This window comes from Denticeps clupeoides, unplaced genomic scaffold, assembly GCF_900700375.1.
Source record: "Denticeps clupeoides unplaced genomic scaffold, fDenClu1.1, whole genome shotgun sequence".
Lineage (NCBI taxonomy): Eukaryota > Metazoa > Chordata > Actinopteri > Clupeiformes > Denticipitidae > Denticeps > Denticeps clupeoides.
In genome coordinates this window covers 13,154-39,195 of record NW_021629707.1, presented here as the reverse complement: position 1 = coordinate 39,195, position 26,042 = coordinate 13,154, and the positions used below count along the sequence as shown (strand labels likewise).

General features: G+C 47.0%; 1 protein-coding gene and 1 pseudogene across 7 annotated transcripts in view; one reads left to right on the top strand and one right to left on the bottom strand.

The window, feature by feature from the left end:
* The window catches only part of LOC114772248 (histone deacetylase 5-like), a 49,404-nt gene extending 34,037 nt beyond the window's left edge, over positions 1 to 15,367 (bottom strand). For 4 of the 7 annotated variants that reach the window (XM_028965256.1, XM_028965258.1, XM_028965257.1 and 1 more), the window contains exon 1: positions 2,037 to 2,876. In XM_028965256.1, the coding sequence (XP_028821089.1) occupies positions 2,037 to 2,187 (151 nt within the window). In that variant the 5' untranslated portion in view covers positions 2,188 to 2,876. Of the gene's footprint in view, positions 1 to 2,036; positions 2,877 to 8,348; positions 8,574 to 8,771; positions 8,844 to 15,257 lie in introns of those variants that run through there. The other 3 variants (XM_028965260.1, XM_028965263.1, XM_028965261.1) reach the window with 3 other exon arrangements.
* Positions 15,368 to 20,371: 5,004 nt separating this feature from the next.
* LOC114772253 (cytochrome b561-like) lies at positions 20,372 to 24,344 on the top strand (annotated as a pseudogene).
* Positions 24,345 to 26,042: the final 1,698 nt, after the last annotated feature.

Genomic DNA, 26,042 nt, shown 5'->3' with positions numbered 1-26,042 from the left:
GCAACCCAGGGTCCACTAGTGAAGAGAAAACTACATCATGAGATTTTGAAGATCAGAGGAGAAGGTTTGTAGTGGTTCAGGGGACTTTTTCTTTTAACGAAACCATTGCATTTTAGTCATAAAGGTCTCCAGTTTCCCATGCTCACATCTTGTATTCGGTTCCATACATAATTACAGGGATGCTGGTCATATGAAACCAGTGCCTGTGGTCACTGTTTTAAAACATTAATATGCAAAGAATGAAAAGAAATTCTGCGTCAGCTTGACCCAAATCCATTTACAATCAGGCAAAACTTTCAGATAGTGCTCAAGCAAACAAAAGGATGCAGTATGTTATGTCCTCAGTGACGCAGGGGGGGATTAGAAAACCTGAGGTTACACCAGGGTTAAAAGGGGCGGCTAAACTGCGTGAAACCATTATGAAACGTCATGTGATGCAGGAGCCAGATACACAAGGGACCCTGTTTAGAGGGAAAGAGCTGTTCATGACCTTGTACTATCATGACCCGTCTCACTGTATGACACTGACATCACTGTACCACCATCCTGGCAGTCCACAGGGAAAATCAATGACAGGACTTGTACCCACTGGGAACTCGGTTGGCTGTTGAAAAGCACAAAGATGGGAGCTGGGGAATAACTGCTAGGAGGAAGTAACACGACAATCGGCAAACAGAATGACGAACCTCCTTTATATTACATGTCTGATGGGATGCAATTTTGTGCTCAATTCTAACCACAGGGACTCAGCAACCCATTGACCATTAGCCTGCTTATCACTTTCGACAAAATAAGAGGGCAGACCCATAGATTTATTTTGGGATATTTCTGGAAATTTAATTCCCTAAAGCAGGATTAGCTGTCATATGGTTAGATTGCTAGTTACTGATGGGAAAACAGGCTAAGGCAACAATCGGTCATCCATTTTGGTTGCAAATCTGTAATCCTGCTAATCCATAATGATTCGCTTTTCAGTTACATAATCAAGGTTCATTTAATTAAAAGCACCCCATATGCTCAAGGTAGTCCAATCGCCAATGCAGGCTTTGTTATTTCTCTAACACTATATTTAGTGCACACCCCTTTCTGTGCACACCCACAGTCATCTTTCAGTTCTGTAATGAAAGTTTTTGTCCGATGACAAAACAAAATGCATTCTTGAATAACTGCAACAAAATGAGAACTGAACCATATGCATTTCATGCTAATAGATGTCATCAGTATGACCAAAGCAGTTTGAGATAATTATTTAAAAGGCCTATTGCATTAGGGGAAATAAATGGTGCAGGATGATTGGAGTCCCACTCTTAAAACTCTGGAGCAGATCTCCATTCCAAAAACTGACTACATTCGCAATGCAACTATCCCTTCCATGCATGGTGCAGAAAAATTCTTTTAGTTTGGCATTTCATAGCAGACACATGTAGTTAAATTTCTCTCAGTGTGAATGCTTTCAATCACCTGTAAATCTATTTAAATTAATATCAATTTCATTAAGTAGCCTCAGAAAATCAGACCATCAGAAAGAAGTCAGAGGATTTGTTTGAACAGGTGTTGAGTACACAAGGCAAAGTGTGAATGCGGGGGGGGGGGGGGGGGGGGGGGGGGATGTGCGGCGGCTCTACACCCGCAATAGTGCACGGGTCAGTGATGGACTAGGGACGGGAAAACCATGACGTCACCGCGGATGAGGATATACGAAGACTAAAATACATACGGACGAACAAACACAAAACAAGCACGTATTGACAGGTACGCCGAACGCTGCTTCACGTAGAAAAGCCAAGTCCTCCACGATCCTGACTTTCTAGGCAGTGTGCATTTTCAGCTACCTCTGCGGCCACCTACTCTGTTTGCACCAAAACAAAAAAAGTTGAGCCAGACATAACGGCAGACGCAGCGAGACAAAACAAAACTCCCAATTGTGTCTTCAAAATAAATAAGTAGCTACATAAACAAAGGCTTAGCGGTCTAACAACTTAAAGCGGCCCCTGCCACCTTGACCGCGTCTGTTCCCCCTGCCCGCTGGCACTCACCGTTGCTGGGCATGGCAGACACGCGGGACTGCGCAAGCAGCTCCAGCGGCTGCTCCCTACTGGAGACGCTGTCGGAGGAGAAGCAGGATTCTGTCTCGTAGATCGTCTGCAACATTGCGCACAGCCCCGGCACGATGGGCCTCAAAAGCATGCCAGTCTTAAGGTGTGTGTCCAACACTCGCAGCGGGGAAAAAAGGGGTAAATAACCGCGTGAACTTGAGCGATCAAGTCCGACGCCGCTTTGCTGCGCAGGCGAAAACAGTTTGAAGAACCGAGTTGTACAAGGAGGCGAGGGAAAAAGCTTCACTTTAGAACAGCGCTGCCAGCTCCATCCCTTATCTACTGTAAAGCAAGCTGATGTAGGAGACAACTGATTGTGGTCCCTTTCATTTCCATGGCCAGAAATAAGTCGGGGACGTCGGGTTAAAAACACAATCTCTCCATGCACACAGGCTGCAGGGGAAAAAGGCAATCTTTCCTCAAGGAAGAGAAAAGTCACAGGGGACTCTACGAGCGGACGAGTGCGTGACGGGAAATACGCAAAGTACCAGAAAGCGAAGTCGTAATCCACATCATCTTTTTAAGAGGCTGAAAAAAAAAAAAAATGCAAAAACTCGTTCGGTGTAAAAAGTAAAAAACTGAGAAAAGAGAATCCCAACGTGTCCAGAGGTAAAAAGTGTGTCCCTCCGGGGTATCAGACGTGTTCGCCTGATGCTTCTGGTCGGAACGAGTCCGCATACGTCCACATGCAAGCTGGAGAAAGTAGATCACTAGGAGACTGTGGGAGACGGCGTTCTAGTGCGAGAGCGAGACAGCCGGCTGTAGGACGCTCGGAGCGCTGGCCTCCTACCCTCTCTTTCTCCTTCTCCTCCCCCCCCCCCCCCCTTCTTGCTTCCTCCTTTCCGTCTACGGAGCAACGCACACCCACAAGAGTCCCACAACCCCACTCAGAGGCTGAAAGGGGGACCTCTACACGCAGGAAGACGAGGAGCGCCACGTGAAAACGCCGTCAGACGGCCTCCGGTTCCCGATTCCTCTCGCGGGTCTAATCTGTCGTTCTGCGTGCTGCGGGCTCCACACCCCCTGCCGTCCCGGGGAGCGCAGACGTACCGCGGCAGCGCGGCAGAGTTTACAAACAGACTGGGCTGCTCCGGCCAGCTGGAAATAGCAGCTGAGCGGCAGGGGAGGGGCGGGTCGCGCTATAAATAGCGCCGGGCGCTGCGAGCGCTCTCGGCGTGGGGGGGAGGAGTCGGAGGAAGGCGAGAGAGGCGGGGGGGAGCAAGAGACGCCGGGGTGTGGACAGGGCTCTTTCATGCAAATAACACGGAGCCAATCAGACGTCCCGTCTCCTCAGCCAATGAGACTTGGCCGTGGTGGCTGAGGTGGCGGGGGCCACTGCTACAAACCTGAGCGACAGCGCTGGAGGACATGAAAAAAGCAAATGACTCATAAAAAGAGACAGCGAGCGGCGAAAAACACGAGGCAATATCTCGATGATGGGCCGAACCGTTATTTTACCATCCTGGCACGGCGGTGTCACACAACCGCAGAGGCTGCACCACAAGATTACACACGCCCACACGGCCCATCTTTTACAAATAAAGACCTTGAATGGAGGGCACGAGTGACAGAAACATACGGGTTAAATACACTTAAGTGCATTACCCATGTTGGCGCCGTCCAAAGATTACCGAAAGAACTGCATCAGCAATTGATCTGGCAGAAGTAGGTTAACCATCTACGGCCATCTGTCCAGGAGGGCTAACTGAAGTCCAGTCGTCTGTCTCACCGCGTAGGCTGCTGCACCGGATACTAGGAACGCCGCTCTCTCCCGGCCCATAAAGCAAAAAAGCCAAACAATTGTTCAAAATGTCACACTTTTTTTACGGAGACACGGAGCGGTGCGGAGACCGATACAGCAGCTTTTGTGAACACTACAGGGACAATCATTTCCCAAAGTCAGGATCAAAATGACCTTATGCGCCAAGCACACGGGACAGTGCGGCCAGTCCCAAAACGAGCCCGGAGCACACACTGTGGAAGCATCTGGAATGTTAGTCGGTCTTTGTGGGCCAGGCATCGCGTGGAGCCGATCCAAAGGAACAATCCAAAACCTCAGATGGAGCTAAATTAACCCCGTTCCACTTTATTCTTAGAGCACCTCGGGCCACTGCACCATTCTGATGATGGCATGGCGTGGTCAGGGAGGGTGACTTTCAGATGGCTCTCAGAGATCAAGGGACAAGGCTTGTCCAGCACCCGCAGCGCAAAAGCCACGGGGATTCTGCACAAAGGTGGGAGAGCGTTTTGTCCGAAACAATCTGCCGGGCTGCGCGGTCGGAGTGGGCAGGCGAGCAGACGGTGGCTAAATTAGCTCAAAAGGGGCTGTGCCAAACTTGGCTACCAACCAGCTAACTCACAAGTCAGAAGTCCCTGGGTGAGGCACTTCCTGACAGACTGACCCCACTTGTCCATCCACTCGTTCAGCTTTCATTCAGTCCTAGTAATCTAGGATGCGGGGAGAGATAAAGAGGCGGAAGTTGGGAAGGGCGCAGTTCTGGTGAGGTACTGACAACCCCAAAAGTATTCCTTGATTTGTCCACACTAATTCGCTCAAACATCTAAATTCCACGTGTTACCGGTGGATTCCCAGCGCTGCTAGCTAAGCCCTGATCATCTTCCCAATTTAAGGCGGTGGAGTGGTAATTGGACTGGAGGTTGGGTTGAGGAACCAGCCGAAGATCTCACCAGTCCAGCTAGTTCTGGTCTCTTAACATTACAATCCAGTTACCCCTGCTATTTATAGGTTGGTGTACCCTTTGTACCCTTTGTGGTGGTAGTAGCCTAGTGGGTAACACACTCGCCTATGAACCAGAAGACCCGGGTTCGAATCCCACTTACTACCATTGTGTCCCTGAGCAAGACACTTAACCCTAAATTGCTCCAGGGAGACTGTCCCTGTAACTACTGATTGTAAGTTGCTCTGGATAAGGGCGTCTGATAAATGCTGTAAATGTAACGTTACAACATAAGCTGCCGTTTATATTTCGCCACAGGAGTGTGGGTGGGGGGGGATTCTGCTTTATTTCTCAGTAAACTATGTTGCTGCATGGTTAATGTCAAGACGTCCATGCCTTCAGCCAGGTCTGACCTATTTCAACTCACCCACAAGCAGAAAAGGCCACCAACGTTCAGGTCAGCATCAATACCCCAAATAACAAAAACCACGTAAAATACACATGCAATTCTGCATCAAATGCACAGGAGACGCAAATAATCAATGTGTGCAGTGATGAATCACTTGCTCATTCAATCAGACAAGACTGTAGGTAGCTTTGATGTTGAAAGTTCGAAAAGCACAGAAAAACTGTAATGCAGTAAAAGAAATATCCCTTTTTTAAGGAGGAATTGCTTCTCCAAGATAATGCTATGAGCAGATCGCCAACCCAATGCGAAACGGAGACAAGAAACATCCACTGCAATAACCATGAGCCAGTGCACAACGGCAGATAAACTACCAGCTCCAACAAATATGCGGTTGATGAACAAACTGTCAAAATCTTCATTACCGCGAGCATTTCTCCCTGAGACCCTGTGAATACTTGGTCAGAATTCACAATCAACGCTGTCCTGTCTGCTGTGCTCAATCGCATTGACAGAGCAGTCTGACCAGCGGCTTCCATGACTGGATGAGAGTCATTTTTTTTTACACGTTATGCAGATGAATAAATATCAGTCTGCAGACGTCATGCGTTCGGCTGTTTATATGTCGGGACGCTGTGATTTAATATGGCATATTTGATATTCTAAACAAGTACAGCCACCCACCCACACACACATAATCAATACTAGAAAAACAAGGACCTACATGTACAAGGACATCATTAGCATACAGAGAGTTTGCTGCACCCTCTTGATTACAGGCAACCAAACAACCATTTTTAGGTGCATCATTTGATGACTCATATTAAGGCATGGACAGATGCACTCACAACACACACACACACACACACACACACCCAGCGTAGAGATTCACTCTCCTCAAATAGAACACAGCGATGACTCATTCCCTGCTCAGTCCCAGCTGCAGTGCAGCTAACGCGCACACACACACACACACACACACACACACACACACACACACACACACACACACAGAGTTTTTATTTATTTATTTCCCTGTATTCAGAAATTAATGCTCTTTGGTAATGACTGTTAACCCAGGATCTGAGACTGAGACCGACCAGAGACGGCAACACAGTTCCGTCTGCCCCCCTTTCAGAAACGATGCAGGGACGGAAGCCTGAGAAGCACTGATGGCATTTCGAGCTCTAGGACAACAAATTGGGGACCGTGGTAATGTGAGTGTTTTATACTGAGCGTGGCAAATTATTCACAACCTGTTATGGCAACGCAGGTCATGCGTGTAGGTTACATGTGCAGAGAAGGGAAGGAATTGTTGCAGGCGCAGGAAACGGAGAGGGAGAACGTCTGCTGCCCGCTCCTGAGGTTGCCGTGTCGATTAAAATCAACAAGCCTCCGCAGGGGTGTCAGAATGACAAACTCTAATGGATCGCCATTCCAGAGACCTTCAGTTGCACACATGATGCTAATTATCTTATATTAGTTCCATCACCGACATATCCAGAAACAAAATGAAAATCCTCAAAATAATATTATAATAAAAAAAAAAACGGCATGGCATAAATCAACGAACGGCAATAACAACAAGCCCCGTATGAATCAGTCTGCAGGTCCTTCACTGTATATTTGGGCTGTACAGATATCAACGTGTGTGCATCGCGGTTCCATTTGAAAAGGATTTACCCGAGCTACTGAACCATTTACAAGTATCCCATTTTATACCGTATCCTGGATAGGCTGGTTGGCGTCCATTAGAGCCGTTAAGTGGTAGTCATGTTTAGATTTTACTGCACTAGCCGTACATTAATATGTTACCCAGGGGACAACACAGACAGTCAATTACAGTACACAGGCCTAGTCACTGGCTAGTGACCTTACAAGAGCTCCTTTCAGGGAGACTGAGGACATTTCTGTTAACAAATTCATTACCTGCTATTTCTGCCGTCCTCATCTCAGACTGAGCCTCCTTGGTGACCAAAAAGGAAGTGACGTAAATGTGGCAACATAAAAGCTATTCTGGGTCGGAAAGTGTTTTATTTTATTTATTTATTTAATTGCAAGAGGTACGTACACAATTTTGCATAAAAGCAAGTGACTTTCACACAGCAGTGCTCTCAGAATCTGTACAGAAGTGTACACATGACATGAATAAGTGATGCGAGTGCATTTGGTGATGTATGCAAATCAGACAGGCAGGGAAAATACAATGCTGTTTTTAACAACAGACTTGTTAAAAAAAGAATCTTAAGTGAACGCAGGCCTTCAATCTCCCTCTGATGAGGAGTGCTCAACAACAAGAGGGTTGCCACGGTACCCAGTGGCATTCAAAGACGTCATAAGGGGGGTGGGGGGGTTAATAAAGGTCTGGTCGGTCGTCATTCGTTCTAATTATAAACCCCAGAGAGTGGGAGAAAGGGAAGAGAGGGGAGAGGGAGAAAGAGAGGGACACAGCAGAGGAAAGGAAGGAGGAAACGAAGCGAGAGAAGACAAAGAGAACTGCTACCTGACAAGAAGCTAAGCTAAGAGAAAGGAAATGATGGGGGGAGTGAAAAAAGGAAGAGGAAGTTAGAGGCCTGAGAGGAACAGAGACGAGTAGGACAGTTAAAAGGGCAGAGCATTCACAGACTATGTAAACATGCAAACAGTGATCCTGGCAAAGGTCACAGATTCGGGAGGAGCTTCGTTTCACCCAGTCATTAAAATATAATCCAATCAGAGGGGGAAAAAAAGCCTTTAACAAAATATTCTAATGATCTGTTTTGTTCTTTTGAACAGCTTCACAATGAAACAAGCACAACAGATGACATTTACAGAGAACCGGAAAGTTCATTCAGCTCCTCAGCAGGATGAACTTGAGTTCAGTGGGCACTCTGTACTAGCGTTGGAGAAAATGTAGGCAAATCTAGTGTACAATGTGTGGACAATTCTGCTTCTCCACAAATTAAAGGAGATTCTGACAATCAAAAACCTCTTGAACAGGTCTCAACCCGGGAATGGCTGTGCTCATTACAGAAGCCATGCTGCGTTGCTCCTCAAAGATTCGTGTGTTATTTTGGAGAGTGCAACCTTTGCACTATGACCTTTGATCTATGAACCGATGTGTCACTTGACCTTCTAATCAGCCTATGGGCATATTGTGAAGATTGTGCACGTGCTTTTCATTTTTACCTGGTGTTTTCGGAGAGTTCATGGATGGCAAAGCTGCCAAAGATCCTGTTTGCCTGCAGCTCTGATTCAGGCTGAAGAGGATGCAGGCTGGTGTACCAATGGTTAAACGAGGCAGAGGTTGTGTGGGATTATGGAGGCTGATGGGCACTGTGGGCAGGAGGCACTAAAGTGGATCTTCAGCTTCAGCCATGACTTCAGACCTCAGCTGGATCATGGGTGGGGTCTCTAGAACGGAAGAGAGATTTAGGTCTGCTTTAGGCTCAAACTGTATCATTATAGACAGGAAACTTGTTTAAATATATCATGAGGTTTGTCTGTGCAAAGTTTCTGCATTTGGTGACATCAATAATTAAGATGAACGCGCTGACTCGGCTAAACAAACATTTTCCAAAGGATGATCAGTCACATGTAATTACCACTCACAAGTTCAAAGATGAGCTGCATCCAACTCCCCCTCCATTCAATCTCTCTCCACTTCACTCCCCATCTACAGGACTACAAATAATTCATAAAAAAGGCTTTTGAAAGGTACCTAAAAAAAAACGAGACATTCACCGTGATCAAAGGACAGTATATTTTTTCACTGTGGCATTAATGAAATGAAAAGGCACGTGTCAGAGCCTGATAGATGTTGAAGATGGCATTGGAGAAGGTGACAAATTACATTTTCTCTCCTAGGGGGATTAGTCAGATCACCTCCCACGAAAAAAGGCATTCATGAAAGTGTTAATGGGATGAATCATGCTGCCTCTGGTCTGCGGAGAGACAAGAGAAACAGCTGCAATGCAATAACACTCCCTCTGTCTCACAGCTAGAAAACGCGCGCACACACACACACACACACATACACACACATACACAAGCTTCATCCTACCTGGCAGAGGGATGACCATTCTCTCATTCCTGTCTACCTGGATCTGCCCTGGACAGGTGACCAGTTGCATTGTTAAGGTTGGAAATGTCATTTATTAAATTATATATAATACAATAAATAAATAAAAATGCGAATGTGACAGGGCCACACCAAACATCACTGACCGTATAAAAAGGCTAAATGAAAATCCAGCGACATGCTTTACTCAAGCTGACCGTAGTTTGGTGACATTTGCATCAATACGACTGATGTTAAAGATGCAGAAGCCATATCTGGATGCAGTGTGTGAAGACCTGACCAGACTGTGACTGTGAAACCGTCCAATCACAGTGCCATCTCAGGGAAACGCCGCCTCTACGGTGCATTCTGCAGCTCTTCTGCACCCCTAAAGCAGTACTCATTCACGTAGGGTGGGGGGGCTCGCCTTGCCTTCCTGTCCTTGGAGAGGGTCCTCTGGCCCCACCTAATGGTTAGAACGCACCATTGCAGAACCAAGCACACGCGGTGTTACCAGCAGAACTCGACCTTCTGCACCTGTACCCGAGCGAGCAGCAATGCAGCAGAGTAGCTGCCTCCAAACAGAACAGGTTTCAAGCTTTACCCTCCTGAAACTTAGTAATGCCGTAAGTAGCATCTAAAAAGGGTGGTAGTAGCCTAGTGGGTAACACACTCGCCTATGAACCAGAAGACCCAGGTTCAAATCCTGCTTACTACCATTGTGTCCCTGAGCAAGACACTTAACCCTGAGTTGCTCCAGGGGTGGACTGTCCCTGTAACTACTGATTGTAAGTCGCTCTGGATAAGGGCGACTGATAAATGCTGTAAATGTAAAATGTAAATGTAAAAACAGGAACTAGATGACACCACAATTGAGGGGAGTGGCTTCACAGACGCGAGAGCTCATCGGTTCCTGGAAAGCGATGTCTATCACACCTCTGCTCGGACTCCCGGTATATTTTTGATGAAACAGTCCAAAGCACGGCAGAAGGGAACATACTAAATCCCTGCATTCCGGACACGCCAACGCCACTGTGGCACAGCGAAGCGCCCGGGCACTGGGCACGGTGCCCAAACGCAGTGCTGATCAGAGTTTAATGCTCTTAAATGTGATGGGACATCTGAGGGGAGTTTAAACACTGGCGTGCTTGCCAACACTTCCACTAATATATACATCTTTTCCCAGGGCAATTCTTAGCTCCCCCCACAGACACCCCTACCCCCCACTCACACTCTGAACTCTTTCTAATAGAGCTTTTCAGGAATGCGCCATTTAATTGGATCACAGCAACATTGCATCAGCTTGATGACAGTGTCACTTTGCAGACAGACACAACACACCACACACCACACACTGTCTAATGAATGTTTTCAGTGCTGGAAAATCATTGGTGTATATTAGTGGATTGTTGTTTGGGGGGTAATTTCTTGTTGTGGGTAAGAATTGCGTCACTAACAGTACCTCGAGGGAAAAAGAAGATGGCAAGAGCTATTTATTTTCAGCAAAAATGAAAAAATGAAACTCTCAAATGCAAAGACGTTGTCGGATCAATGTTTAAATGCATTTCTTTCAATAGGAAAGGTGGCCAGGCAAAGTGATCCATCCAGTCTGTCCTTTAACTCACTTATCCAGGTCCCGGTCATGGGGAAACTGGAACCTACAGAACAGGTTCTCCTAGTCGGCCAGTAATTCCAAATAGTGAAATGAACACAGCACCAATTCAGAGCCACTCAAACAGACATAATCAAATCATGCAATTTGGCATAATATGTTATGTGATTCGCATTATGAAATCTATCACTTGCAAACGACCCCATGTAATGCAGCAAATAGGCTTTCATTTAAAACAGAATGCTGAATTATAGGTCAGCAATAAAGGCTTTTTTTTAAAGTTGATGAAAAATCGACTGATTACCAACATAGGTTTTGTACACTTACAAACTGAGAGATTTATATATTATTCTAACTTCACAAATACCTTTCATAAAAACATAAAACCCTGCAACAAGGTACTATTTCAACGCAAACAGGTCTCGCCCCTGGGTCTATATTTAGTTTGTTGAGTTAACATGGCCCGGGCCTCTGACATCACCGTCCCAATCACCTCACTGCAACCCCGGGCCGGTAAAGACTACCTGGCGTCAGGAGAATAATGGGATATCTTGTAGCCGGGTATTTAAAAATGTTTAACCAGCTCTGACGGGTGGCCAAGTGCATTATCCTAATGACGCGTGAATCGGGATTAAAATAGCAGAACCACTTTAGCACACGGGGTATGTTTTGGCACGCCCCGGGCTCCGCGGCGGGGGGTGCGGGCGGGGAATATGTGGGCCTTGCCGCGCTCAGGTCAGGTGCTGGCTGGCTGCCTGTCCTTCCTGGGAACGGGCAGACTGAGTGCTGCTAGGCGACGCAGGAAGTGGCTCCTAGGAGACGAACCCTCGATCTTTGCATTGATACCCTGAAGCTTTGCTCTGAGTCAGACCCCTGTGCTCAAAACGCGGTTCTTACCGGACGAGGGCCCACAGAACAACCACGCGCCGGTGAAATACGTGGCCGTTTAATATGAATCGATTGTGATGAATTATGCTTGTTAAGTGGCCGTTTCAGCGAAGTGTGTCTGCCACTGCCGATCTGTTTCGAAACCGACTGAACCAGCCTGCAACATGCAGTGCTAGAATAACAAAGGCCCAGAAGAAGCTGCGAAGCGGAGTATTAAGTGAAGTGATTGTCACATGTGATACACAGCAGCGCAGCACACGATGCACACAGTGAAATTTGTCCTCTGCATTTAACCCATCACCCTCAGTGATCAGTGGGCAGCCATGACCGGCGCCCGGGGAGCAGTGTGTGGGGACGGTGCTTTGCTCAGTGGCACCTTGGCAGATCCGGATTCGAAACCGGCAACCTTCTGATTAACCGCTAGGCCCACCACTGTCATGGGAGCCTTCGCCACTCCGACTACGGACGCCAGGGCAGGCGTCCAGCTGAGCGCAGAGAGTGCAGAGTCGAGGCTGGGGGGGGTCGGCGACAACATTTCCAAAAGGAGCGCGGAGGAGGGCCCGTCATCGTTCATCCCGTCTTCATGCACCTCCAACCTGGGCCTGGTGGCCGCGCCGCGCCAAGTAAACCCCCCCCGTGCGTTCCCCCTCCTCCATATGAGGCGTGCGAGGGCCGCCTCGGTTTACCTTTCCACTTGTTTGGCTCTGGCTGTCAGCGAAGACAAATCGTTGTAGAGCGCGCGCGGCGGATATGCGGAGGTCGCCGCTACTGTTGGGAATAAAGTGGAAAGACTTCCCCAAGCTAATTGCTCCCTCAACGGGCAAAAAAGCTCCCGACTCAGGAGCTGGAGGCGGAGTCGGAGGCAGCGCAGCTCGGGCGTAGCTACCACGTCCCGCCGAGTCTCGTTACGCCCCATAAAACACCCGCTTTGGCCGGGTCTGCAATAAAAAGCAACCTTCTGCGGCACCATTGCGGGGTCAACGGTCGCCTCGGCGGTGCGCTGCAGTCTCCTTCCTGGAATCCCCCGACATCATCATCATCATCATCGCATTCCTGAGTTGGTCATATCTGCAGCAGATTAACATCAACCTAGGCTGCGGTAAACTGGCTGCGGCGCGTTGTGAGAATCCACGCAGAACATGCAGATGTGATGAACTCACCAGTAACTAAATGACCCGGCTAAACAGGGAGATGTTTGGGGCGGCCGGCGGAGAAGGTCTTTTAGAAGAACGGTCTCCATCCCACCAGCAGAGTCCGTTTTTAACTTTCTTCTTCTCAACTCATGTGTGCGCGGCCTGTTCTCTTAAGGAGCGGATTGAATATGACTTTAACTCCCATAAAACATCTACAAGGCCTCAGCCTCACTTCCAGAGGTGGGGAGAAGCGCCAGGGCTCATGTGACGAAACATCTGCTTTCTCGACAGGCACAGACACGGACGCCCCCATTTTCACAGGCATTACAACATTACACATATGGGCAAAGAGTAAGAACATGTGCGTGGGGGGGGGGACTGACACACATTTTCCAGATTTAAATGCTGGTCAGTGAACTTTTTGTTTGGGGGGGGGGCAACGAGTGAATCTCCTCCAGCATGACGATAAGACGCCATAAAAAAAAAAAAAGAAGGAACATTTTGCCTTTTACTACTGACACATGCGACGCCGCCCACATGCCCAGCACAGCTCAAAGTTCAATCCCCCACGAAGACAAAACAGCTGAAAACAGACCCCCGAAACATCCAGCACGGCCCCCCCGCCTCGCCGCAGGGCCGACAATTCCCCGTCTCCGAGGGCGGGGGCACTAACAGCATCTTAACCATGTCTATTTATTAGGCGAGATTACTTCGCTCGGGATTTTAATGAGCGAGGAAAAAAGTCCGCCACATCTGTTGCCTGGCGATTGAAGGCTGGGTCACGCGCAGATGTTCGGGCATCTGGCCGGCAGCCATTCAGCAATCAGCCCCAGCCGATGTACCATTAAGGGGGAACAGGACAGATATAGAAGCTTCGCGCCACGTGGACCATCAAATCCCACGAGCGGGCGAAAAGGAAGCGGCGGGATTTGGTCGGCTTGTTGTGCTAAACGCCGCTCCCATCGAGATAATCTGGCAGCTGCACGCTCAAACGGCAACGCTTCGCCCCCGATGCCGGGGACAGAATACGAGGAAATCCTTTGCCTCTGTGACTTTTTTTTTTTTTCCCCCCCAAGCCCTGGTCCCTGCCCTCCCGTTTTCACAGCAAGTTCCTGAGTCCCATTCAACAGCACACCACCGAATTAAAAACCGGCCTTTGTTGGTAATAACATTATCTTAACGCATATATGAAATACAGGCTGTGTGTCGCCCTTCGAGGCAAGACTGACCCCGCTGAGAAACTTTAGCAACACGAGTGACCATACAAACACAACCCCAAAAGCCTCCACCCCAGAGCCCCCTCTACCGACATCCGTCACACTCAGGAGGTTTCACACACACACACAGACACAACGGCACACAGCGGTGGGCCTAGCGGACACAGCCCCATAATCAGAAGGTTGCTGGTTCGAATCCGGGCGCCTGTCGCGGCTGCCCACTGCTCACCAATGGTAATGGTCGAAAGCAGAGGACACATCTGTTTGAGACAATCACTTCACCTTCCCTTCACAATATAAACTGGAGCACAACATCTATAAAGCTAGCAGTATTCCTCCTGGTGTTTTATGTTGTGTGTGTGTGCAGCGTTATACTGCATTTGTATAGAGTTAAAGGGTTTTTTTGATCACGTGTCCCACACCAACATCCATTTTTCTGTTATTATTACATAATCGTCCAGGCCACCTGTTGCAGGCAGGGACCACGTGGGTCACCATATGAGATCTTAAAGCCTGAATCACATTTTTTGGTTTTAATGCGACAGCAGACGTTCTGTACGAACGGACGACGGCGACATCCGGGCATCAGGGGACGCGGGTTAATAAAGGTTGTGGCACATCGCTGCAGAAAAAAAAAAATCACCTCGTAATTAGTTGAATAAATTAATAGGTTATTGGCGAATGCAGCCTTTCCTCCTGGTTCCATCTGAGGCAGGAGACCCCGTCCCCTCGCTGTCCTGTAAAGAACACGACCGGTCCGCGACACACACGCATCTTTCACCCCACAACGCCGAAGTTGCACATCGGCCGATTCCATGTTTTTTTTTTTTTTATACGAAAAAGGTTGTTCGGAGTTCGGAGCGGATCTCCGGCGACCGGGAAACGTCACCGCGGCTCCGCCAGGTGGAAGCGGCGCGACGCCCGACCTCCTGCCCGGCTCGCACCGACCAAACCAGACCTGCCGGCGGGTGAAAGTCGTGACCACGTCGCGCCGGAGGGGCTGGAGCTGCGGGGACGCGGAGAGTACGGCGGCGCACGCAAAAAAAACAAAAAAAAAACCACCACTCCATCCGCGGCGTTTTCAGCCCCGCGAAAAGTACCACGCGGGGAGAATTCACACGCGTCGCTGTTATTTTTTCCTCTCCCGAAACGCAGCGTGTCGTGGGTCGCGGGTCCGTGGGTCCGTACTTTCGTTACCTTGTGGCCGCTGCTCGCTTCTCCGCTCGCGCCTCCGGGACTGTTTTTTTACGCGGACGCGGACCGCGGTTTTCCTCTCCGGCCACTTCGGCGCGTTACACAAAGGAAGGAGGAGAAAAAAAAAAAAAAAACCCTCCTTTATTCAGTTAAATGCACAGTGTCATACATGTCCCCGCGTCTCCCTGTCACAAACTGTCCGTTTCCTCCATGTTTGCAGCTCCTTCACCAACAACAACATTCGTGACGTCGCTCCCCGGCGTCACGTGACCGCGGCTGTGGCCGCTAAAAATAGCCGCCGTCCGCCGCCGCGGTGCTCGGCCTCCGCGGGGCAGAACGGGCCCGGCGAGAAGTTCCCCGCGTCGGGGGACAGTTTGTTCCGAGCGGCGTCGGCGGCGTGAAGTCTGCGGCGCCCCCGGCCGTCATAACCGCGTAATAACGCGCAATAAGCCCTTGTGCTCTCGTCCTTCTTCTTCTGACTGTCAACATTAGATACCATTTGACTAGTCATGAAAATATAATGCAACAATATCCATCGTGGTAGTAGGGTGGTAGTAACAATCTCGCCTATAAACCAGAATCTTCCAGGTTAGGGTTAGATCCAGGTTAAAATCCCACTTACTACCACTGTGTCCCTGAGCAAGACACTAAACCCTAAGTTGCTCCAGGGGGGACTGTCCCGTAACTACTGATTGTAAGTCGCTTTGGATAAGGGCGTCTGATAAATGCTGTAAATGTGAAATGTAAATGTAAATGGTAGTAGTCCAGTTGGGACCACATTCTTCTCAGAACCAGAAGACCACAAAGGTTTAAACCCCACTTACTTACATTGTGTCTATTAATAATGTAAGTAAATTGAAGAAACCAGTTATTAGTAATGACTTCTGATCACCTACGTGATTTAGCTGACGTGGGGCCACAGAAGGTTGCCGGTTCGAATCCCGAGCCGACAAGGTGCCACTGAGCGAAGCACCGTCCCCACACACTGCTCCCCAGGCGCCTGTCCTGCTCATCAAGGGTGATGGTTAAAAGCAGAGCACACATTTCGTTGTGTCACTGTGTGCTGTGCTGCAATGTTTCACAATGACAATCGCTTCACCTTCACATCCTTTATCCAGAGCTACTTACAATCAGTAGTTACAGGGACAGTCCTGCTGGAGACACTCAGGTTTAAGTGTCTTGCTCAGGGACACAGTGGCAGTAGGTGGGGTTTGAATCCGTGACTTTGTGGCCTTCTGCTACCCACTAGGCTGCTGCCGCCCCCAGCAAGCCGATGACTGAGGCACGATATTTAACTGGGGCGCTGCATGTACAGCCCACACACACACACTCACACACACACACACACACACACACACACACACACACCTGATGGTGGACTCCACCGCCCTCGCTGCATCTCCATGCATTAGAAATTGAAATGAGGAGACATGCGCTCCTGATTCCACGGTTATGTCACAGCGTACGCTGGCCTATTCGGTGGCAGGCCGTATCGAAATGTCACCGTCGGCAGGCATGGTGCAGTAGCCAATTACACTCATTGTTAGGAATATCGGAAGAGGAGCCTCCTGTATCCATGCTTCTGTTCCACTTCTCCATCACTCTGGGATGATGAGGGGGAAGCTACAGCCTCACAGTTTCACAGTGTACGGTGTTGCAGCACGCCTGGTGCTATAAGAGGTGTCGGTGAGACTGTGTGTGTGTTTGTGTGTGTGTGTGAGAGAGAGAGAGAGAGAGAGAGAGAGGATGGGTGTGTATGTACACTTCATGGAAGTGAATGATGCACATACTCCATAACCAGATTGAATGCGTCAAGTTTCTTTTGTTCTTCCACACACTCCTCCTTCAACAGTGTTATTAAAATGTGCGCAGGTGAAGGACAAACACTCACACACACACACACACACACTCTTGTCCTCACACCACTGACCAAAATTGAACATCGCTCCTGACTGTTTGCCATCCATATTTGCACAGTTGCCATGGATGCACACAGACCTCTTTTCCACTCATTCACCTGCGACCCCCCCTGTCCTTACAACTATTTTCAGCGGTCGTGTGTAACTGTGTGTGTCCGTAAACGCTATGAACAGGAAGTTTGAAGACTCCCGCAGTGAGGAGAAGGACGTCAGTGTGCCCAATATGCTCCTCTGCTTTGTGGTTCGGCAACCGGCAACCTTCTTATTACGGGTCCGCTTCCTTACCAGATAAGCCACCACTGCCCCAGAAGCCATGAAAGTAAACATGGCGAGATGGAACCAATGGATGCATGTTGATAGATAAGATGGACGACTTAAAATACACCAGAGCAGAGAGAGAGATTATTACTTAAACAGGATGGGCAAACAAAAAGACCTGTTTGTTCTGTTCCATCTCAGAGCAGGAAGGAGGGAAGGGAGGGTGTGCAAATTAATAACACACACACACACACACACACACACACACCACACACACACCACACAACACACACACACACAGTCCCTCTCTCACTCTCAACATCTCTCATGTTCCCAAAACCCTTTCAAAGCAACGGGGCTCTTCAACAGGCAGGTCAGAGGAACAAGATCAGCGTCACCGGCGACCAGGAGGATGGGGCTATTTCTCTCTCTGCCTCTCCCGATGGCGGTGACTCATCCGTCAATCGTTCACGCGCTGCAAAACGAACACTCTGGTGATTCGGACACCGCCGCCCCTGCGATGAAGGCCGCGGGCTTATGACGCTTCACCGTGACGCAAATCTCATTGGGTCTACTAAAAGGTTCATTTCCGGCTCGGTTTGAAACTGATTTGTTGATTGATTGGTTGACGGTTAGAAGCCAAAAATAAAACACACAGCTTATTATAGGCTGCCAGAGGAAGATCAGATCAATACCACATCAGCTGATATCGATGAGGGTTGGTAGTAGCCTAGTGGGTCAGACACCCTTATAGCAACAAGTTCAAACAAGTTCTGTCCCTGTAACCTACTGACTGTAAAGGCGTCCGATAAATGCCGTGAATGTAAGTTGTGCCGCCACAGGCAGAATCCACTCAGCCTCTGCTGATGTTTCTTCATATTGACAATGAAATGAAAGTCGAAGGTCGCAGGTTACCATGTAGTTATAGTTATAAGACTTCAGTGATACATGTTTATTCCACGCAGAGTGCTTTTTTTTTTAAACCCCCCCACCTCATTTTGGTCACACAGGCGCCAGGGAGCCAGTTGCCATGGTGATGAAGCCCCTATCATGCTGCTTCTGTCAGGCTGCTGCAGTGGCTGCGCATCTAAATGCGCATGGTGGTGGTGATGCGGGGTCGAAGAGAGCACCTCGACCAGTCATGGAGTAGAAAGAGGGGTCTGGAATAACAGGGGTTCCGTGGCACGTAAAACATTAACCAGAAATGTGTTTCTTCTCTTCTTCCCTGTAAAAAAAAAATAAACCACTTACACGACATACCTAAAATAAACAGGTAAAACATCTGAAAAAAAGTGCGCATGCGCACATGTGTAGAAGGCGCATTACCATTTTGCCGATCTGTTTGCAAATATAGGATACCAATACAGTTCAATCACACGCACATTTATTTGGTCCATTACAGAGTCAGTTGTCTGTATGTCACCGAAGTTCGCTCGTAACCTTATAAACTTATCTAAAATACCCACATCCACTGCTCCTGTTGCAGTGTGAGCAATATGTAACGCTCTCTGACATTTTCTTGGCACACATCACTCGCTTTAAGCCCCAGAGTAATATTCCTGCGGCTGGTGCCATCAGCTCCCGTCAGTGCAGGGCGATGCGGAAAAAAAAAAACGGGTCTTTAATTCCGTGAATGGAGCTTCGGTTTCTAAATTTGTAAAAGGCGGCGCGGTGAGTCAGTGGTTAGTCACTGCGATCCAGAATCACAACTGAAAATGTCATCTCCCGTCACTCTCCCGGCTTTCCCACCGCCGGCTCACAACAGAGAGGGAAAAACGAGGAAAAAGCACGTAAACACTCACACAGGACAGTGCGAGAACAGTGTGTGTATTTATTCTGCAGCCAGAACAGGCCTAACAGCATCCACTCCTCTTGCAACTTACATTCGTCATATAGAATGATGTCGTTTGTGCAGTCGTGGTGCAACTGTATCGCATTCGTTTATAGCATTATTGCATAAGGCACAACTTATAAGCATATTAACAAAAAACATGAAAAAAAATCATTGAACTGAAATCGAATGAAGGAACGTTGACGTGTTTTTGCCTCCCCCCTGGTGGCTACATGTAGAACTTAAAATTGAAAAAGGGTGCGTGCTTTTTGTTAGTAACAAAAAAATACTAATAATATCAGTAGTTGCTATGGTAATGGATACACTAACAATAACTGGAATAACATTACCAGTTTTTTCATTATTAGTAATGGTAACACATATTTAATATACATAGATTTCTAGTTAAAAAACTACGACAGGCCTGAATATTTGAGGTGGGCCAGTGGTGGCCTAGCGGTTAAGGAAGCGGCCCCGTAATCAGAAGGTTGCTGGTCCGAATCCCGAGATGCCAAGGTGCCAAGGTGAGCGAAGCACCATCCCCACACACTGCCCCCCGGGCACCTGTCATGGCCCACTGCTTACCAAGGGTGATGGTTAAATGCAGAGGACACATTTAGTTGTGTCACCGTGTGCTGTGCTGCAGTGGTCCACAATGTCAATTACTTCACTTGTGCTAGCTACTGGCATAATAACTGGCGACGCCTGAAAAGCAACAGCAACAAACCACCACAAAACGCTTATAATTGAATCAGTGGATATTCCGTTCAGGGCTTGTTTTCAGACGCGATAGAAACATCCTACTTGTGTTCGTTTGTGTACGAGACTACGGGCGTTTTCTCTCTGGCCCCGCCCCCTTTCCTACGTCACCCCCGACCTGACGCTTCCTGGCGGCTCCGCTGTGGTGAGCGCGTCTGGCATCTCCAGGGGGGACGCGGGGGACAGAAGTCTGAGATCCGCAGGTAAATGCGTGCGGCCGACATGCTTCGGGGGCTTCCGCCGATTCCGTAATCGTCACATGCGCGTTTTGTAACGATGACTGGAGGTACGCAAACGGTCACATGGCTGCGGAACGGGGGCGTGAAGCGGCGCGGTTAGTGCAGGAGCCAGACTGCGCACAGGAGGGGCTTCAGGTCTTATCCATCGGGAAAGGTATTGTGCATTTCTGCGTGGTTTTTTTAAAAAACATTTTTATTAACAACAGCGTTAATGCACATGTATGTGTGTCAATAAGAAACCATGAAATAAGTATGTTTTGTTTCCTCTAGGGAATCATTGTCCTAAATGCCTGCTTATTCTGACACTTTCCTTTACTAGCAGGGGACACAAATGAAGTCAAACAGATTTTAAAAAGGTTCAAAGGTTCTTGCGATGCAGGTTAAGGTGCATTAAAAACGTCCAGCCCGTTATTTCCACGTCATTGCCGAGAATCTAACAACGCATGAGCCTCCAGCGGCACGTCTCGATGTAAGAAAGTTGAAGCCAGGCTCCGGTTTCCCATAAATAATAACATTACCGTGTGATTCGGAGGCTTCTGGAGCCTCCGGCACTTCCAGACTTTCAACTCGATCAGAGAGCAGCGAAAAGCAGAATTCAATTTTTTTTTTGTCTGACGGTACAGGATGCTTGTTTTCGTGTCTTCTGTTTATCATGATTCAAAATGACAAGTGTGTCTATTTAAACAAGGTGGGGGTGCCTCTGTGTTCCTTTCACAGAAGATGGAGGAGAGTCCCAGGGGATGGTGGGGGGTGCGCACCCTGTCTTGGTATGTTGGAGGATCCCAGGTTCTGGGCGTGGCGTGCGTGGTAATAACGGGCGTGTGGCTGGCCAGTACCACGGCGGATACGCCTGGGATGGAACCGGTCACCAGTTCACGTCCACCCGCTGTGCATGGTGCTCGGCCTGGTCTTCCTCTATGGAGACGGTGAGTCCTTGAGGACCCAGTTTGCAATTCCATTTCCATTTCCCACATTTGGCAGACGCTCTTATCCAGCGACTCACATAAGCGCTTTAAATATCGATGAAATCCCTCGTTTGGCTCACTTGGACCCGATCTGTAGATATCGTTCACATAACAACTCAAAACCCAAACATTTTTAAAAAATGAATATCGAAAGGGTCCGTAAGAGCTCTTTTAGGCCAAATATTTTTTAAACAGAAGGTTTTAGTTTGCGCCTGAAGATCTTTAATGACTCTACTGACTCGGACAGAGGAAGTTCATTACACGACTGCTTTCTGGATCCGACCAACATCGAACAATTTCATGCAGTATAAGAAACTGCAAGCTACTTCCGCAGGCCGTGAATTCGCTGTTGTTCCGGCGGCCCCCCAGGGCCTTCTCCCAGAACGCGGCGTTGGCCATGCCTGTCACTGGCTCAGGAAACGAGGCCAATGCTGTTAGCCAAAACGTATAGTCCTCCCGGCACGTTGTGTCAAAAGGCCGCCTTTGTTAAACCATCCCGGCCACCGGAGGACAACCTGAGAACACCTTGACTCTTTCGAGTTTAAAGGACGATGTACCAAGGTGGCAGCTGGCCATTTCTCACACGCATTCCTCATGCTGCATAACGTCCATGTACAAAACGTTATTTATTATAATAGTTTCAGCAAATAAGTAATGCTATAATGCTTTTTGACGCTGACCATATGTCTTCTGGAAATAATAACAGTGATGCCCGGATTTGAGACGGCTAATGATAGATTTCAAGGTAATGTTTAGGCGTCTTCTGCTTCTCCCAGTCAGGGTGGACATTTGCGATAGAAGCCGAGAGATCTGATCAGATTATTAGATTATTCCATTACACCCCGAGACAACGAAGAAAACATAATTAATTGCTTCTGTTTACTTCTGGTCACTTATATTTCCATCTTTGCGGTTTAGTTTAGCCACCTGGGTGCTCCAATAAAAGATAAATCAATAATGTCCGTCTTTCCCAGCTAATCTTGTCAGTTGTAGGCCCGAGAGTCACAGGCCTGCTGTGGCAATTCAGTTAGAGCATTAAACGTGAAAGGGCACGGAGCCATTAGTGGGTGATCTGGTGTAATTGCCTGAGCTAAAAAGCAGCCCGAGGGGGATCAACAGAAGAACAGTCGAAACATAGATTTCTGTCCATATAGCCCCTTATCTAACCAAGCTAGGATCACCAATAGTGTGTGATACATTTCTATAGTATATTCCTGGGAGAACAAATGATGAAGAAATATCAGTTGACAAAGTTAGAAAAAACTCAACTAGTCCAAAATTACTCAACTAGTCCGAACACTTCATTGATTGTACATGGAAGAACGTTGTAAGTCGCTCTAAATAAGGGCGTCTGCCAAATGCCTTGAAATGTAAATGTAAATGAAATTGGCCAGCTTTATTGCCTATTTAATCAGCACAACTGTATTCAGCTAAAATAACATCATTGCAAAACATTTTCTAATAATCACAATAAGCTTTTCAAGTGACAGACTTGCATTATTCCTCTCTAATGTATGCAGATACTCCATCATTAACATTTACAAACGAACAATGTCTGGACATGATTTCTCATTAATGTTTTCTATCAAAGGTGGAGATGTTCTATATGAGATTAACTTTTGAATAGTAGTGTGTCATTCACTATGTATGAAGTGGCAGTGAATTTGCATCCCAATCAGATCTCTTAAGTAAGCTGTTTAATCAAACATCACGATTGTCTAATGAGGGTTTGGGACATTCATTACAAACCCTATTAGACAATTATGACAATCAGGCCTTAAACCAGCTTCTTCTACTACTTAGTCAAGCTAGGTATCATTTATGGCATGTATGTCTAAGATGTCTTGATTATAATACTACACTTTTCTCTTGAGCACTTGGGTCTTTTCTTGTCCGCAGCCATCATGGTATACCGTGTCTTCAGGAACGAGAGCAAACGTAATGTAAAGATTCTCCATGCCGTGCTCCACCTGTTGGCTCTTGTTTTGAGCATTGTAGGTGAGATTAACACGTGTTTTAATGTGTGTGTGTGTGTGTGTGTGTGTGTGTGTGTGTGTAAGTCTGTGTACAAAGGGCTTGGTTGGCTTTATATGTATATCTAGGTCAGCTGACACAAGGTGACTGCAGTGTATTTGACCAAGCTGTTAGCATATAAGAGAATGAAGCTAAAACAAATTCTTGTTTTCTGCAGGTATTGTGGCCGTCTTTGACTTTCACAATGCCTTAAAAAATTTCCAACATGTACTCGCTTCACAGCTGGTGTGGCATGATCACTTTCATCCTCTTCATTTGCAGGTATGACCACTTGTAGTTTTTTCACTCACTAAAATCTCTTTCAGTCAATTACAGGTTAATTGCTATTCCTGGATTAGAAGTCCTGGCCAGAATTTTGTTTCAACCAAGCAGCTGGACAGTGGTTGGTCCAAGCAGCTGGTTGGTTGACCCAAAATCCTGGTTGCGATTTGTAGTTTCTGATCCAGGAATGCCAGTCAGGGTTTAATGTGACCTTGGTGCTGTTTTTTTCACAGTGGCTGATTGGCCTGGCCCTATTCCTCTTTCCCTGGGCGTCACGATGGCTACGCAGTGCCTACCTGCCTCTGCATGTGTTCTTTGGGCTGGGCCTGTTCGGCCTTTCCATTGCCACGTGCCTGCAGGGAATCACAGAGAAGATGCTCTTCTCTAGCCCGTGAGTGATTAGCCAGTCTCTTTCATCAGTATGGATACAAATATTGAAATGAATAAAATAAATAACTGTTAGCAATTTTCTGTGTATATTTATATCTCAATAACAGTATTGTCCATTAGATTATTGGAGATGGTCTGCTTGTTATGTGACTTGTTTTTATGCAGGGAGACGTACTCTAAATTTGACCCAGAGGGGGTGCTGGCAAACATCCTGGGCTTGCTGCTGCTCTTGTTTGGCGCTGTCGTGGCCTATGTAGTGACGCACGAAGACTTCAGGCGCCCACCGCTTCCAGAAGAGGAGGAACTGTCTGCGCACTTCAAGACCTTAACAGAAGGGGGCACACCCAGCTCTCCTTGATTTGCTGTGTTCCCAGGCTGTGTTCATCTGCATAGTCATTTCATTTTGAGTATCATGAAGTTCATAAGGCCCCGTTTCAGTGTAAAGATGTTTCTCAGACTCTTGTTTATCATTCTTGCATATGCATAGACTTATATGACATGTGTGAGCATGTTATAATCAGGTAGTTTTCTAAATTAGCTGGATTTTTTTGGACCAAAACAGAACTATTTCGATGAACTAGGCCCAGTGAAAGAGCCTCAGGGGGAAAGGGGGGAAAGTATTGATGGCTTTCCCAACATGTACCCCAACATTGTTCGTCTTGCCTCTGTAAAGTGTCTGGTTTGCCCTCTTAGCAAAAACTAATATAATCACCAAAGGGGCTTTGTGTGTTCCTGCTGTTATTCTACCGCTAATAATGAATGTCACTGCTGATGGTAATTTGGTCCAAGTGTCTGAAATAACAGGGTGATAATGTGCCTTTAGCAATTGCCAAATATTGGAACGGAATACAATGGCAGAAAAAAATAAAAAGATCATAAAAGAACAATCATTCATAAAATGATTATTCTTCTGGTATGTACTTTCAATCATTTCCAATGTCTGTTCATATACAGTGACGTTTCACTCTTATTTTACTGTAGTTGCAAGACGAACTGTAGTGCATTTCACAGGTGTGTACGGATATATAATTTATATATTAATGATGCTAACTGTTTACTGCCTGGTCCATTATATCTACAAATAACTCCATAACGTCTAAAACACACAAAGCCTCTGAAAGTTGTTGTTGATCTGTGACCAATGTTGTGACTGTTGTTGTCTGTACTGCACATTAAAAATGCAAACCAATGGACTGAGATTTTCCTTCCTCCTACACATTTTCACCGAGTGTCATGACAAAATTCCAGCAACCACAAACGTCCTGCATAGGATAATCAAATGGCTACAATATTCTTGGCCATTTAAATAATCAAGATATCTCCAAAATATTTCCTTATACAGTGTTCTGGAAGAAATTATGACACAAACACTTGAACGCCTTAGAATCCCCTTGTTTTAACCTGTTTTTCTCCGCAGTGGTATCCATTTTCTTTTAAATAAGTACATTGTATTCTCATACATACAGCTGATTGTACAGTTTACAGTTGCTTAATGGGAATAAAAATGCATTTGTGTTTTTGTTATTTTCCTTTTTAGCAATTTTCACAACTTACATTTACAGACAATTTACAGAACCTTTGCTTTGCAACCCCCCAAAAAATCCGTACAGAAAGATTAAACAAAGAAGAAAATAACATTTCACTCACCTGAAGCTTTTTCTTAGTTACAGTAAGAGAAAAGGATTGTGCCACTCCACCTTTCCTCCACCAATTATCAATGACTTACATAAAAACATACGCAGCCCAAAAGATGTGTATGTGTTATTATGTATAGATCAGCAGAGAGCATGCATTCCTTTGTGTGCACATTATGTACAGTCATTTACAATAAAATCATACAAAAAGCACTAGTTGAAAACAACACCTCTGTATGCAGTACTTCCAACAGCTTTGTGCATCCAATCTGAAGCCTCACATCTTCACCAAGTCCTATGAACCACTGAGAAACAGGGTATGTAACTTTCAACAAGCATCAGAAGCAAATTCCTTCTCAGGCCCAGACTTCATATAAAGGCAAAAAGGCTGACCTGTGATACTGGGAATAAAAAATATAGAAGCATACAAAATAACCCAAAAGAAACATCTGCTTACAGCAAATCAAGAAGAAAAAAAAACAGTTTAAA